Genomic DNA, 15,434 nt, shown 5'->3' on the forward strand with positions numbered 1-15,434 from the left:
CCTTCGCAGAAACTCCTCGCTTGCACGTTTATTAAATACACTCCCCTCGTTCTCCCTGATAATCCACTTGCAGCAGCCACTTCCAACACAACTCGATGTTCCTGCAGCTGACGTGCAAGTGCCCAAATAAAAACAAACTCCCCCACACGCACGGGGGTTTACGCTACAAAAAACAAGACTCATTGAAAAGTTTTCCGGGAGGTAGAAACCAACAGAGTTCCATTCAAGAAAACTGAGCGTTTCGGGCATCCCTCCAGCCCTTACTGAACAGCTCTCTCTTCAGTAAAAAGCAGTTTCTTAAAACCCATCAACCCAAAACTAACGTTAACTTAGGCGGAGCGAGGAGCAGAGGGTGAGAGAGAGGGAGAGGGAGGAACAAACGACAGTAATGTGCAGGGCAAAAGGACAGCTGCCACTCAAACAACGCCAGCATTCGATAAATAATAGCCCTCAAAACCTGGTATTTCTTTAGCACTTAGCAATGATTTTGTCGACAGAAAGAGGGAAGAACCAGAAGTGCCGAGCAGCTGAGAGAGCTGTGTGTGTTTTCTTCCTCTCGGAAAGGCTGCCAGACGTGGAGGAGGTAGGGGGCTTCGGAAAAGAAACAAAATAACAAGGTAACTGATAGCTGAAGCTGACTGGTTTGAGGTTTTGTTCTAATCAATAAGAACTGCTGTTTAATAATTGAGACTGCATAAAAAGCGAGCGAGCCTTCTGCCCTACAGCAAATACATTATTATGATTTAGCACCCACGCAGAAATAAAGGGTTATATCGATTCTGCAGAACCGAGCTGAGAAACCCGCTAAGGGACTAACATTCTCCTCCATTCCTCTAGCAGGAGTTTGTTAGTGAGCACACATCCAGCATAGACACACACAGGAGGCAGCAAAAGCTATGGAGTGGCGCTCATTCCTCCGAAAGTTTCTCCTTCAAGTTTCGGAGAAACCTACCTGCTCTCTGGAAATGCAAGGCAACGAGGGTCTCCTAAACATTTTGCAGCTGCCGTAGTAGCTGACCGAAGTTTCCCCTAGGGACACGCAGCTAGATCTCCTCCTGGGTCTGATCACAGGCACTTTTTCCTCGGCGCTGGCGAGCCGTGGGTGGCGGTGATGCTGGTGGTGCGCTCCTCGGCTGTGCGCCGAGAAGATGCCGTGCTCGCCGCCGCAGAGTGCCAGGAGGCAGCCGGCCACCCCGACCGTGCCCGCCAGCAGCGGCCCGAGCGCCGGGGGCAGCGCCTGGAGGCTGCTCAGCGACACCAACCACAGCAGGCTGCACAACACCAGCACCAGCAGGCTCCGGCGCAACTTCAGGCAGCTCTGCGGCAGGGTCAGCGCCGCCACCGACACCAGCACCGTCAGGAGCCTTCCCAGGAACATCGGCGGCTCCTCTTCGTGCCCCTCCGCGGGCAGCAGCCACTGCAGCGCCACGAAGTCCCCCGAGTAGCAGCACAGGGGCAGCGCCAGCAGCCACCAGCGGGTCGTGCCGCCGCCGTGCTCCCCGCGCCGGCCGCCGGCCAGGTAGCAGGTGAGGAAGAAGAAGGCACAGGCGATGCTGAAGAGGGGGCTGAGGCAGCGGCTCAGGCACAGCAAGGCGTGCAGCGGCCGCGGGTTCCGCCAGCTGCTCCCGTCCTGCTGCTCCCGGGAGCTGCCCCGGCCGGGAAAGGCCAGGAACGAGAGGACAACGGCGGCCAGGACGCCCAGGGCGAGCCGAGCCCAGCAGGAGGAGGCGGTGGGGAAGAGCAGCAAGGAGAGGAAGCTCTTGGGGGGGTCCTGGCGCAGCGGGGTCGCGCAGCTCTTCACGTATCCGTTCCGCAGGCTCTCCGCGGGGGCGGCCGCCCCGCCGCCGTCCGGCTGCGGGCAGGGCTGCGGGGCTCGGCCAGCCCCGCCGGGGGAGGAGGCGGCCGCCACCGCCGCCGCCGCGGCTTCTCGCTCTTCCCGCATGGTGGTCGGGGGGAAGGACGGCGGAGAGGCGCGGGTCGCGCTAGCGGCGTCCCGGCCGCGCCTCCCGCATCCCCCTCAAGAGAAGCGCGCCGGGCTGAGCCGCCGCTCGTCCCCCGCGGGCAGCGGCGCCCGCGGCATGGTGGGCGAGGACGGCAGGAAAGAGAGAAAAGGTAAAAGTGCGGCTCGCCCGCTCCGCGCTCCCCGAACGGCTCCGAGCGCGGCACTCGCGGCCGCCTCCCAGCGCCCGGCGGCGGCGGCGGCGCCGGCGGCGCCGGGGGTGAGGCGGGCACAGCCCCCGCCCCTTGCCTCCGCCTCCTCCGGCAACCGCCCTTCCCGCGATCTTTTTTAAAATATCCCTCTGTCCGTCCGGCTCTGCCCCGCCGGGCAGCGTGCGGGGCTCGGGCCGGCCCCGCCGGGACGCGATGGAGGGGCGGGAGCGCTGAGCCGGCGCCCCTTGCTGCTTGAGCTCGATATTTCGCTCCCACATGTCTCCGAAAAGTTCTTCGTACGCGCTGAGTATCGAAGCTTTTCTCCTCTGACGAGCATCACTTTTTCCTTTTAATTCCTTTTTTTTATAGCACCCGAGAAGTAAGTATGGATTAGAGTAATTATCTGCTTTTTTTTTTTTTTTTTTCCCTGCCCCCGTTTACTAAGTCACAGACTAGACCTCATTGCTCCACCAGGTTTATTTGCACAGCTAATACCTTTGGAATGGATCAAAATAATAATTTTGGAAAGGACCGCTGGAAGTGTTTAGACTGCTCTAAGGGAAAATAGGCAGCTAATGAGATTTTGAGTAATGCCTTTGCTCATTCGCTCTGTTTGTTTGTTTCTGGTAAAGTAACTGCTAAGCACTTCTGAAATTTATTATAGTTGTGCATGTTTACCTTGTTACTTACAACAAAGGTCCTTTGAGCCATCTTTCCACATAATGTTGTACTGCTTTACTTACACCGGTTCAGAAATCAGTTCGAGTAAGTCAATGGTTGCACTTTGTGCTTTTTTTTTTAATTGAAACAAGGAACTCTTGAAATTATTTGGTGCCATTGATTGTGATTCCCTCCGTAGGAGCAGCTGGTTTGTGGAAGCTGTGGGGTGGCAGGAAGTGCTGCTGCAGGACACGGGCCTGAAAGCTGGCCATGAACAGAAATCATCAAATATGATTCCTGGCAGAAAATGCACTGTGAAATGGCAAATAGAGTAAGGGAAATAAGAAATGATTTTTTTCTTTTTAAAGGCAGATCAATCTGGTGGAATTCTAATACCATAGTACATCTTCCTGTGTTAGAAATCCCCCTCCACTCTTTATCCAAAAGAAAAGAAAAAAATTCTCTCCTGACTTGGTACATTTAAAAAAGATTCTGTGCTATCATATTGGTTCTAAAAGGTTTTTGAAAAAGGAAAATGTGTAGTTTCTTTGGGATTATATTCCTACATTTTCTTCTATTCATAGGTTAGTAATAATAATTGGACCACAATCAAGTATACTTGTAAATGCTTTTAAGGCTGAGAAATACCTTGCTTTTATGCGTATTCTTTTTTTTTTTTTCATTCCCTTGTATTCAGCTGCAAATAAATGCATTCCAGAAACAATTCGCTGGTGTAATTTTCATTAAAACACGTTTGGGATGTATTCGTAGCAGTGGAGAGTAGGAAGTGCCTAAGGAAGACCACAGAGACAGGACATCACATGGTCCCTAAATACCGTGGGTGCAACCGTCTGTGGCTTCAGCACTTTCTGAATCAGAAGTGGTGTCTTATTCTTGACAGTTCTTTGTAGGTTTTTAAGCCACAAATTTGCCCGTTTTTTTTTTTTTTCTTTTTCAGTCCACATAGGTTTTTAGCATCTGCAGAGTAGTACGAGAAAAGGTCCTTACTCAATCCAGCTGGTTGTTTTTTAGAAGTTTATATGGTTGTTTTTTTAAAGTTTCCTATCTGTCTTAACTGATATTCTGATTCTGACAGAAGCAGTGAACAGTTGCTCTCTGGTCATCTTGTGTCTTCAATTCATGATTTATATCTTTTCTCAGTCTTGCATTTATTTTCCAAGATGAAGAGTTTGGGCACATTTTTTTTCAGATTCTTTTCATGTTACTGTGTTTTTTTCTTGTTTGTTTGTTTTTTTTTTTTGAGCACCACTTTATGCTTTTGGAGCAGAGAAGACCAGGAATGACACCCAGTATTCAAGAAAGAAGCACAGTCCCAGTAATGGTTTCTTTCCTTGCTATTCCTCTGTCTCATTTGTTTTGCTTTGCTGGAGAAGTGAGATGGCAGATAAACTAAGCATTGCTGAAAATGGTTCTGTTGAACATTGAGCACTGTTTTCACAGGTTAAGTGTATAGATCCCAGGCTCTGTGTGCTGATTGTTAACATCTACATCCACTAGATAATTTTACAGGTAAGATTAGGATTTTTTTTCTGTGTTTACATTACTGTTATCTACAGTAAATTTCACCTGGCTATGAACTCAGCATTGTGACGCTACAAACACAGTCCCTCAGACAGTTCTATTTTACTCTCAGTAATTTTGTACTAACAGTATATTTTACCACCTTCCCATCTTTTTTTCAGACCATTTATCATTAATTTGCTTTAATTTTAGTGATATATGTGCTGAAGAAATGTTTATATTCCAGATGTAATGGGAATATAGTTGATGTTTAATAACATCTCTGTTGCCTAACAACACACACATTACATCCTACCACATTACAGGACCCTGTCTTGAGGAGTTTCCAATCTAATAATGAAGAATTTCAGTACAAAGAAAACTTGGTTTGAGTACTTTAGTGTCTATTGTAAATTAGAAAAACATTAACTAAATTGCTCCTTATAACAGAATAATTTTTATAATAAAGAAATAACTTCCATTAGCTGTTTCTTAAACGAATACAGAAAAACATTGTTTTATTAAAATTGGAATGAAGACATTTATGTCAGGGGAATGTCATTTTTTTTTGTCATCCTCCAGTTTCACTACCAAAACAAGATGGTGATTTGAGTCAGGTTGGCTGTCTCTACCTACTAATAATAAATACTAATATAATTAAATATTCATTTCAAATGGTGATAAATAAGATTTTCCCAGTCTGTTTCATCAGTGATCTCCCTGTCTTTATGCTGAGGCAGCTTTCTTGTTCCTGCTTTTCTTATTTTCTCTCTTTTCTCCTGAGCAGAGGGAATGTGCCAATGTCTGGGTGGAAGTTTGGCTGCCAGCACACAATAACCACGAATACTCAGCCCTGGAGATCTGATCAGGAATATACTGTTAAATCTTCGATTTTTCCTTCCAAAGACTGACCCTGCTGCCATCACTGTGTTTTAATGGAGAATTTTCATTTGTTTGGTCAAACTCAAAACCAGACCTAATTTTAAAGTGGAATTTTTCATGGATGAGACTATGAAGAATATGGTGTTTATACCCACAGCATACTGGCAGTGGAATAGAACAACTCATAACTGATTTGGCAGTAAAGACTAATTTTTTCTTCACTACATCTCTACTAGCAAAATTCATAAGCTGGTGGTATCCATATCTACAGTGGAAAATATTTACTGGCTTTATTGGCAGTTTAATATTCTTTGTCAAGTTTTGTTGGTTAGTTTCTATTGATCCTGACACGTGGGGTTCCTTTTGCTTCCTAAGTGATTAAACTTGCAAACATTTAAAATTAGATTTTGGGAAGATGGGTGTATACTTGTAATTTACTTCTGAAAAGCCTAATAATGATGAATATTTCAGATAGAAATGATAATAGTTGACATAAGAATATGAACCAAAAGCAGTCATAAAACAGTTAATTGAAATTCTCCTAATTCAGAGGATAACTATTTTTATAGCTTTGTTTTGAGGTTTGGTTTTTGGGGTTTTTTTCCTGGCTAAGAACATTGCAGGTATTTATTTATCCAGCTACCTCCACATTTTGCACTGTCATTATTCCCAGTGATCCCTACAGTGATAAGTGCTCCATGACCAACTGCAACAGCACAGTGACATTTTCCTATAAGCTCCCACTTTTTCTCAATAGGTTATTATACAGGCAGAATAAAATGCTTTCTTAAAAGTTTTTTCTCTACCTAAAAAGTAGAGAAAACTTTTGTTTGTTTTTTTTCCTTAATTTGTTGAAAGAAATATTGAAAAGGAAACTCATTGGAAAGGCCAAAACTACCAACTGGTAGTGCCTCTTTTTGAATGTCCCCATTTACACACTCAAACTTGCACCTTAAACTAAATTTAAAATGTAATTTAGGAGGTGATGTCAACTGCTGATTATCTTCCTCCTTGTTTTCTATGCTGGTTTGGTATCACTTCAGGACATTGCCAATAATAAAATTGATGTGTAAAAGTTGGAAGAGTAGGATTTGAAGTTGTAAAGTTGATTTGTAGTCTTTTGGAATGGGTAAGCCATCAAAGCCAGTGTTCCTCAGAAAACAGCAAGATCCTTGAGAAGAAAACAGAAGTCCTTTTTCCAATGAAAAACTTTTATTTTTAAAAAGGATGGAATATCAAGAAAATTACACAGCAAAGTGCAGAAAAGCTGAGCTTTGTTCAGCCGGGCTAGTCCAAAAATCTAATGTTGGCTTTTTGGTACTATATCCTGATGCTTCCATTATTTTTATTTTTTAAATCTAAGGGATTGTCCTCATCTGAACAACCTGGGACTCCTTGGAAATGGACAAACATGTGCAACCCCAGATAAGCATGTAAGGATGTGCCCCTCTGCAGGTGAAATGTGCTTTAATCATACCCAGGCTCTCACTTGGAGGGTGAAAATGTCTACAATGATTTTTAATGTTTTACAAACAGAATCTATTGATGCTGATGTGATTTCAGCAGGTAGGACATAAATAATCTGTGTGTTTCTTCAAATAAAATTATTTGTCTAACACTTCATATTGGATTTATGGAAGACTTTCAAGGAATTGCATACCTTTTTAAAAGAACTTTTTAATGGCATGTATAAAGTATAAACTAAAATATTGAGAAGTTGTTCAGAAATTACACATTTAAATAAATTCGGATGTCTTTGGCAGCTTTTTTTTCTAAGGTACCATAAATTTGGATGTCCACATCCTAGCAAAAATAAAGATAATGAGCTATCACATTCAACAAACAGCTGTCAAAGTTCTGGCTTTAAGATACTTGAGAACTGTGTAATTATATATGGTGCTAATTTTTTACATGAGCTTATTTAGAGTATAATGGTATAGTTTGTGGGAGGGGGGGTTAATAACAAAAATGTAGAAATTCATCAAATATTGCCAGATTTCACTTTTTCACCCAATTACTAAAGTACAATTTGTCATCCTGTATTATAAGTGAAATTGGAGGTTAATAATATAAAAGAGAAGGTAGGTGACTTTCATCCTATGTAGCATTTCTATAAAAAGTTTATTTTATGCTGAATCGTGTTTTATTATAAAATCTGCACCTTCAGTGAAATAGCATTAAACCTAAGAATATATACTAATATTTCAATGTCAATTCAGTCCTTAACTTGCTAATTGAAATTTCTGTCTTGAATTGAAATAGAGGCATTTTATGGACTCTGCTTATTAATAGAGTTTAAGATTAAATCTAACTAGGGAGCTGGTTTGATTTCTCAGAGAAGTCTGACTTAACACATGAGCATCAGATGCATAAATATATTCTGAAAAAGATCGAAATCAGTCTGAATCAGGTCATTTATTGGGAGGGAGAGAGGAGAAAAAAAATGAGCTGAGTCTTTCTGTGAGCTCCCCTCGTTTCCAGGTTTTTCAGATACCCATTTTATTGACCTTAAATCAGTAAGACAGGTCCTTGTTAATTAACATTCGTTTAAATTCTGTTAAATTGCTAAAATTGCATTATATTGTCAGCAGGCATAAAATAACCCAGTAAAGAAATTTGCTGAATTATACCTCTTCAGGATCTGGCCTGTTTCAGCACATGCTTGAGTATAATCTCAACTGTTTTGCTTGGCTGTATTATTCCATTCAGTTTTGTGCATGAAAATCTTGTAGGCCTTAATGAAATTCATCAGATTTTATTGCTTTTTTATGGTAAGTACTGGAAATGCTTGGACCTTGAAGGAAATGGCATAAACAGAGTCACTAATTGTTTTGTTCATAGTTCAATAAAACTGGAACCTTCACCTTGAAGTATCAGGCTGAAGATGTCTGAAATATGTACAGTATCTTACCTCTTGAATAAAAAAAATCCGAACTCTTAAGCTTTCTATGCTTTTTTATTTCTAAGCTTTCTGTGTCTTTTCTGTTGTTTGGAGATTAATTTTTTTTTTTTTTTTAGCATTGAAAGCAGCAAAAGTCTGACAAGACAGCCTATGTAAGCAAATCTTCAGAACAAAACATGTTCCAAAGAAGGAGAAATGCAACAGAATCCTGTAATTGTGACTTAGTAATTATATCTGCTAGAGATTCCACATGAGACTAAAAAAACAGCAAAATTATGCAATTAAGATAATTAGCTCATTAATGTGGAAGTATTTTGTCATTCCAATCACAGAAGGAATTCATCTGAGTAAAAAAGCAGACAGGAATAAATTGTGGTAGGAGACAGAAATTGTCTGGTTTTAAAATGATAAATTTATGTGGTTTATATCTGTCCTCTAAAACCTAACCATGGCACCTGCATTTCTTAGGTTAATTTTATTTTTATTACTTGTTAAGAGCAAGTTGCTCATGACACATAACCTGAGCCCTCTCTGTTGTTCAGGAAGCCATCACAGGCAGGGAAAATGTTCCAGTTTCAAACAACTTGGCTCAATCATCTTTCCTATTCAAGTCTACTTTTGTAGCTAAAAGTCACTTTTGTTCCCCATATAATACAATAGGATGGCTTAGCACTTGTAATCAATACCGTGTAAAATTGCAGTAATTGATCAGCCTGCTCTTAGCTGAGAGTCCTGCTGGCCATTCATTCTGAAGTTGTGCCAGGGGATGTCTGGAGAAGGTTCCTCACCCAGAGGAGGTTTGGGCACTGGAACAGCTCCCCTGGGAATTGGTCACAGCACCAAGCCTGACAGAGCTCAAGAAGTATTTGGACAGTAAATAATCCTAAATTATTTAGTTGTCAAAGGCAAACAAAAGGAGGTAAAGCAACGTCACAACATCAAGTAATGGGTGAGTGAATGGATCATCTAACTCAGCGATTTTTGTACTCAAAACTAGTGCCTATCGTCCTAATGCATGATGTCTCAGTAAGAGGAGGAAGAGTTGGATGTGGAAATGTGTTTAAACATTTCTAAGATGTGTATTTTTGTCAGTTGATATTTTTAATAAGTGGATCTTTTAGGAAATTGTTAACAACATGTCTGAACTGACTACATAAGTAAAAAGAAGGGTATACCATGGAAATTTTACAATTCTAAATCTAGAGAATACAATTTATTAACTTCTGTTGATTGAATTTTATGTGCTTATTTATAGCTAAAATGAGCCCAGCATGCTGGAATACAAAGTAATGGTGTAGAAACAATCAGCCATGTGCACCTTCTGGATCTTGCAATGAAAGAATAACAATTGACCTGCAATAGCAAAAGCATCACATTTGAAAGGGTTCTTCCGTTGCTTTGGAGTTTTTGTGTTTGAATTTACAACAACCTTTGAGGAAAGGACCTTGAAAGGAAGCAAACTGCATACAGCAATAGGTTTTTACCAGAACTGATTAGGGAAACCCAGAAGCTGACATTATATCTTTGCATTTATGCTCAATTAGTAGTAACGAGCTAGCAATGACTGATGCTTAATATAACAAACTCAAACACTGTATGAGCCAAGAACTGTGTTTCACTTGACATCATTAACTGAGTTCCTATTTGTCATGCACTTGCAATATCATTTATGCCATTCCATAGTGTTTCCTGTTGTGATTGTTAAATTATGTGTGATCTAATTGCTCTCTACAACTCCCTGAAGGGAGGTTGGAGCCAGGTGGGGGTCAGCCTCTTCTCCCAGGCAACCTGTGACAGGATGAGAGGACACAGCCTTAAACTGTGCCAGAGGAGGTTCAGGCTGGACCCGAGTAGGGAAAAATTTCTTCAGTGAATGGGCTGTCCAACATGGCAAGGGCTGCCCAGGGACATGGTGGAGTCACTGTCTGTGGACACACACATTTAGAGAGCTGGGGAATTACAGCTTGGAAATTCTTTCCAGGCCTGGATTTCTCCTGACTCTCAGCTCCATTCCCAGGCTGACAAGCTGACTGCAGCTTCAGTTAGGGAGGAGTCTCCCAGGGTGACAACATGGTGACAAACAGAGTGGAATTCATCACCAACATTAACCTCTGGTGTCTTTCCCGTGGGACACATCCTGAGGTGCTGTCCCAAGGATGTTTTTCCCAATTGTCCAATGAGCTCCTGTCCTGTCCTGGCTGCACTGACACACTTTAAATCCGGGCTGGCTGTACAATAAATTGGCCTTTTTTCCCCAAAGAGCTCGTGTGTGTTGCTGTCCTTTCTCTCTTTGCAGCACAGTGACCACACTGTCCCTGCAGGTGTTCAAGAAATGACTGCATGTGGCACTCAGTGCCATGCTCTAGTGGACACAGTGGTGACAAGCCAAAGGTTGGACTTCAGGGTCTCAGAGGTCCTTTCCAATCTGAATGGTTCTGTGATTATGCAAGGTTTTATGAAAGCATGGAAAAACCTGTCTCGAGGGTTTTTTGTAACCTGAAAATCTGTCTGCTTCAAACTTGATGGAATTTTATTTACATTTGGAAAAAAATACTGTATCAATTGCAAGTTATATGAAACACATATATCTTATTTTCTTATAACTACTAGTATAGCAATGACCATGAAATCAGTTACAGGTGGTTTTATTTAGTCAACATTCAAATGTTTTTTCCAGAGCAATAGACATAGCATAGTAAATTTCACTGCTACAGTATTCACTAGCACTGACCTACAACAACCTGCAGTGCTCTCTTTATTTGAGTATTTTTACTGCTACATTAAAAATGTTATATTTACTACAATTAGAATGTTTATTAAACATGAATACTGTATTATGCCATTATATTGCTGGAGAGAAAAGCATAGTGAACAAACAATACAGTTAGTAAATGAAGTGAACATGAACTTGTATTACCCTTTATTATTGTTTACTCACTCATTTGTAAAAGTTGCTGGTTTGTAATCTGTTTCTCTGTGACTGCTGCTAATTACAAAGACTCTAAAATTCATAATAATTACTACCTAGTGCCAGTGTGTGCTTGTTAACAATTTGAAAGTTTGTGATTTCCTGGCCACTTTGGAATTTAGTACTTAATTATTGTAGGGCTTATTGCAAAGTAGCAGTTTCCTAAATGTAGGTGTTCTAGATGTATGCAATCTTTGGGATTTAAAAACTGCACACTACTTCCATTATTTGATGTCTGACAATTACAAAAAAAGCTGTGTACCAGGAGGTTACCCAGATACCAAAGCAGCTGTGTGAGACACTTTAGCTGAAGTTCTTTACACCATGTATTCAAATTTCTGCTGTCAATTTTGAGGCACTTTTATATTAAAAAGTGATCATCACGTGTCAGGTGCTGCTGTTAGCATTTGGGTCTAAACAAGATTTTATGATCTCCAGTTTTGGCTTTGATTTCTTACTGGGAAGATATTTAAGTAGTCCTGATCATTAAAATATTACATACTTGGCATATTTGCTTTCTTTAATGCTGAAAGTGAGAAATACATCAGCCACACATAAATTTAGCTTTACTTTTATTTATTACCATGTCCCCTTCCCATGATTGCTGCATTATGTGAGTTCTCAAAGGAGTGAACAAGGAAAAGAGCATTCTGGTTTTAAGGAAAAGTTCAGTAAAATTTTCAGTGCTTTCTGATATATTAGAAGAAAAAGATAATTTTCCAGACTCAATAGTTTAGGAGTTGTTAAAAGGTACATGAGACAGTTGTGGTGTTAATTGAAATCCTGAGATGTATCCTATTTACTTCCCTCCCCATTTAGGTCTCCTCCACAAACAGATCAGTACCAAATCTAATGGTGAAAACAGCATATTTCTGAACAGAAAAACCTCGAATTGCTGTAAAATTTATTAATCTGGCCCGTAAATTAAAATAACTAAGTAATTTTCAGCTTTTGAGTTGAGAGGCCTGATTCCTTCCTTTACTGCCTAGCAAAGTAAAAAGGTCTTAGAGAGGATAGGAGGACTACTGCTTTAATATATATATATTTTATACTCAGGCTTTGCACAATAATTATCTATAAATGTGCTTCTGGCTAAAAGCCTTTGTTTTTATAGTAGATACAGGAATATATTGACCTGGGATGTAAGGGAAATGAGTATATAATTGATTATTATGTGTAAGGTAATAAGGTTCCAGTTGCCATAGCAGTATCCACAGGCACATTTGGTTAAGTTTGTATTAACCTGAAACATAGATAAAGTATTTTTATAAATGGACATTATCGTTTAGGAGATGTCTGTGAAGTCAGGCCAAGCTTTTCAAGTTACTTGAAAAGTTTGTATTAAGTGACAAAATGACCTGCAGACATTTAACTTATGTGAACCTTAACCAGTAGAATGGGGCACTTCCCATGTATTGTTAATTGCTTCACCACCAGGAATAGTTCACAAATGCAAAATGTAACATTTTTACTTTTGGAATGCAAACAATATGTTCCAAGAGTCAAAAGCTCTTTCTTCTGATAAGAAACCTGCCATCTGGTTTTCTTCCTTCCCCACCCTTTTCCCCCTCTGCTTTTCACCTCGTTTTTCCATATGGACAGGCTTGAGGAGCTCACATCTTAAAAAGCTTCCTTGATGATTGGAGTGAGCTAAAGACACTTTGTTTGAATAAGGCCAATATTCCGTGCTCTCTTTATCAGCTGATCTGTTTCTGTTCACCCCAGGGCCTCATCAGTACCAGTGCTCCAGGCCAGATAATCCTGCTGATGGCACCAGGGGAGGGCACAACTATCAGCCCCCTGCATAATGACAATGGGACAATAAAAGCACAAACCATTTCTACTAATGGACTTGAAACATCCACTGAATCAAAACGATTCCTCATTTCATGCACTGGTGGAATGCTGGCTCCCAACCTGGAAACTTCTTCAGTTTTCTTGCAGCTAAGAGGGTTTTTTTAGTCTACTTTGTTGGGGTTCTGCTCTGGGGTCTTGAGAGGTGCATTGATCATGGCAATTGTTTTCTAATCTCAGATGATCATTCCCTTTACGTTGATAGCCAATATTCCATGGCAAGTTTCTCTTTATACCCACTGGGATCATTAACACTAGTGTCAGGAGCATTTGTTAATTAGGTTTTTTGCTTTCTTCAGGACCAAATATCAAAATACCTTATTATCCCACCAACACAACTAGAGAATTGCTTCTGAGCATTCTGTTTCAGTTAGATGGGGAAAGAGCAGTATTCCAAAGACAAAACCCCATACCTGGAACTCTGATTCCTGAATGAGACCTTAGTAGTGTGTCAGCTCCATGACCATTGTGGCAACTGGAGAAGCTTGTCAGATCTGCCACATCACACTGCCTGTTTTCCAGAGAGCCCTAAAACAGGATACTGCCTATGATTATATAATTTAAGGAAAAGATCTCCCTGTGACCAACATCTTCAGCTCCCCTCATGCATCAGAAGTAATTTCCAAGGCTACTTCTCTAAAAACTCAGAAGTTACTTGTGCTCCATTAAGGATTGGACTCTTCAGCCTCATTTCAGTTCCACATTTGGAACTACCTTGTGTGCTCCTCAAACTATATCTGCACGATCTTTGACCATCTGGTGACCTTTATCAGATTACTGCTGAAAGATTTTTGCCAGAAGTTTGACACTCCAATTATTGAGGGTCATATATCACCTAGAACAATCCTGCAAGCCTCACTTGACACTGCAGGGACAGCAGCCTGTGCTTTAACCACCCTCTTATTTCTTAGGGAATTTTCTTGGCTTCCATGTTTCCAGGAAAAATAAAGTCATTGTAAAGAAAGAGATTCTTGAGCATCCTTTCCAAAGGAGCATTGCAGTCCACAAAGGGGGTGAGCTGGAACATTGTACCAGAAGTAAGCAGAGGTGATAGGAAATTACTTACCCCTCTACTGATTATTTAGTCAAATTTTGTCCTTTTTTAAAGTAATAGAGTTTTTCACGGATGAATCTGAGGAACTTTATTATTTGAGTGCTCTTCTAAGTACCCATTCTCCCAGGCCTTTGTAGCAGACTTTTGCTTCCTTGGCTAGGAGTTGTGCCTGAGAGACTTGAGCTGGGAAGGAGGTATGCTGCTCTCTCCAGAAGTAAATATATCAGGTGTCACACACATTTGCTAACAATCTGCCCGGGTTCTTGAATGAGCTGGGAAACAGATTAGGTCAGTCAAGCATCCATGTCACATGCAGGAAGTCCATGCCAATGTTCTTGAGACATTTCTACAAGGAATGTGGTTAACCAAGACCTACTCTTCCCATGGATGTGAATAGGAAATGCCAGTCTTTATGCTCGAGTGGTTTCCACTCTTTTGTAACCAATTGTTAAAGGAGGCAAATGTATTCATGTCCCTTTTTTTTTTTCTATGTTACTACCCAGAGTGATTTTTTTTCTCTTCAGAAAAATACCATAATTAATAGAAAAACAAGTAAAAGCCAAATAGACTTAATTTTCCATGTGACACACAGAAAAGACTACTTTCTTTTCCTTGTCCTCCTTGTCAGGAATTCTGCTCTACTTCCTGGATGGTGCTGGATTCCTCTATCAGCTCAATCTATTTGACTGCTCCTTTAGCACTGCACTTCCAGGCTAATACCCTCCTTGGTTTTATTGCTACAACAGTAATTGTATCTTGAAAGGTTTGTTAATATATTTTTCTCCTTTACCTGCTAGTTTTTGAATATTATAGTTGTTTCTCCTGTTTCTCAACACTTTGGAGTGGTCAGAAATGTCACTTGAACTTTGAAGGACTTGTGAATGTTCATCCCAGATCCTTCATAACCCAGCCTAATCTTAGAGGAATATGCAATAAGAAAGAAAAAGTATGGAAAAACACATGCAAAGACAGTATATGTTTAAAAAGTTATCCACTATTTCAAGAAAAGACCTTAAAATGGTGATAATGCTTATGCAGCCCTGCAGATTAAGAAATGGCATTTCCTGAGCTGAGAAACATTCTCTGAAATTCACATTTACTTCACTTTGCAGGACTGTATAATGAGTTCATCCCTGGCTAGAAACCAGACAAAGTTGGTCAATTTCTAAAATTTCAATGCTCAAAATCTGCTAAAGGAGAGGTAAACCCCTCTTGAGAATGAAATACTGCTGTCATTGTCGTGACAGTTGCACAATGCTGTGTTACTAAAGACTTCTTAAAAATACAAATATGCATAATGAAGTTGTTATAGTGTCAATTCCTGGCATATTTTAAAATTTCTTTCCTTTTTTGTGGCTAGTCAGATTCAGGCCAAAACCCAGAAGACCATTCACTAATATGTTGCTGGGGGTGATACTCAGTATCTAGATTAATCCTTTCAA

General features: G+C 40.7%; 1 protein-coding gene and 1 long non-coding RNA gene across 3 annotated transcripts in view; one reads left to right on the forward strand and one right to left on the reverse strand.

Annotated features, from left to right (window-relative positions):
• The window catches only part of PDE3B (phosphodiesterase 3B), an 80,868-nt gene extending 78,776 nt beyond the window's left edge, over positions 1 to 2,092 (reverse strand). For both annotated transcript variants that reach the window (XM_014876314.2, XM_088175675.1), the window contains exon 1: positions 953 to 2,092. In XM_014876314.2, the coding sequence (XP_014731800.2) occupies positions 953 to 1,942 (990 nt within the window). In that variant the 5' untranslated portion in view covers positions 1,943 to 2,092. The remainder of the gene's footprint in view (positions 1 to 952) is intronic.
• A 444-nt stretch (positions 2,093 to 2,536) lies between these two features.
• Positions 2,537 to 8,155, forward strand: LOC148221685 (uncharacterized). Its single transcript, XR_015807569.1, has 2 exons — positions 2,537 to 4,341; positions 5,120 to 8,155. It is a non-coding gene; the product is annotated as an uncharacterized LOC148221685 (long non-coding RNA).
• Positions 8,156 to 15,434: the final 7,279 nt, after the last annotated feature.

Source organism: Sturnus vulgaris, chromosome 18, assembly GCF_052056855.1.
Source record: "Sturnus vulgaris isolate bStuVul1 chromosome 18, bStuVul1.hap1, whole genome shotgun sequence".
Lineage (NCBI taxonomy): Eukaryota > Metazoa > Chordata > Aves > Passeriformes > Sturnidae > Sturnus > Sturnus vulgaris.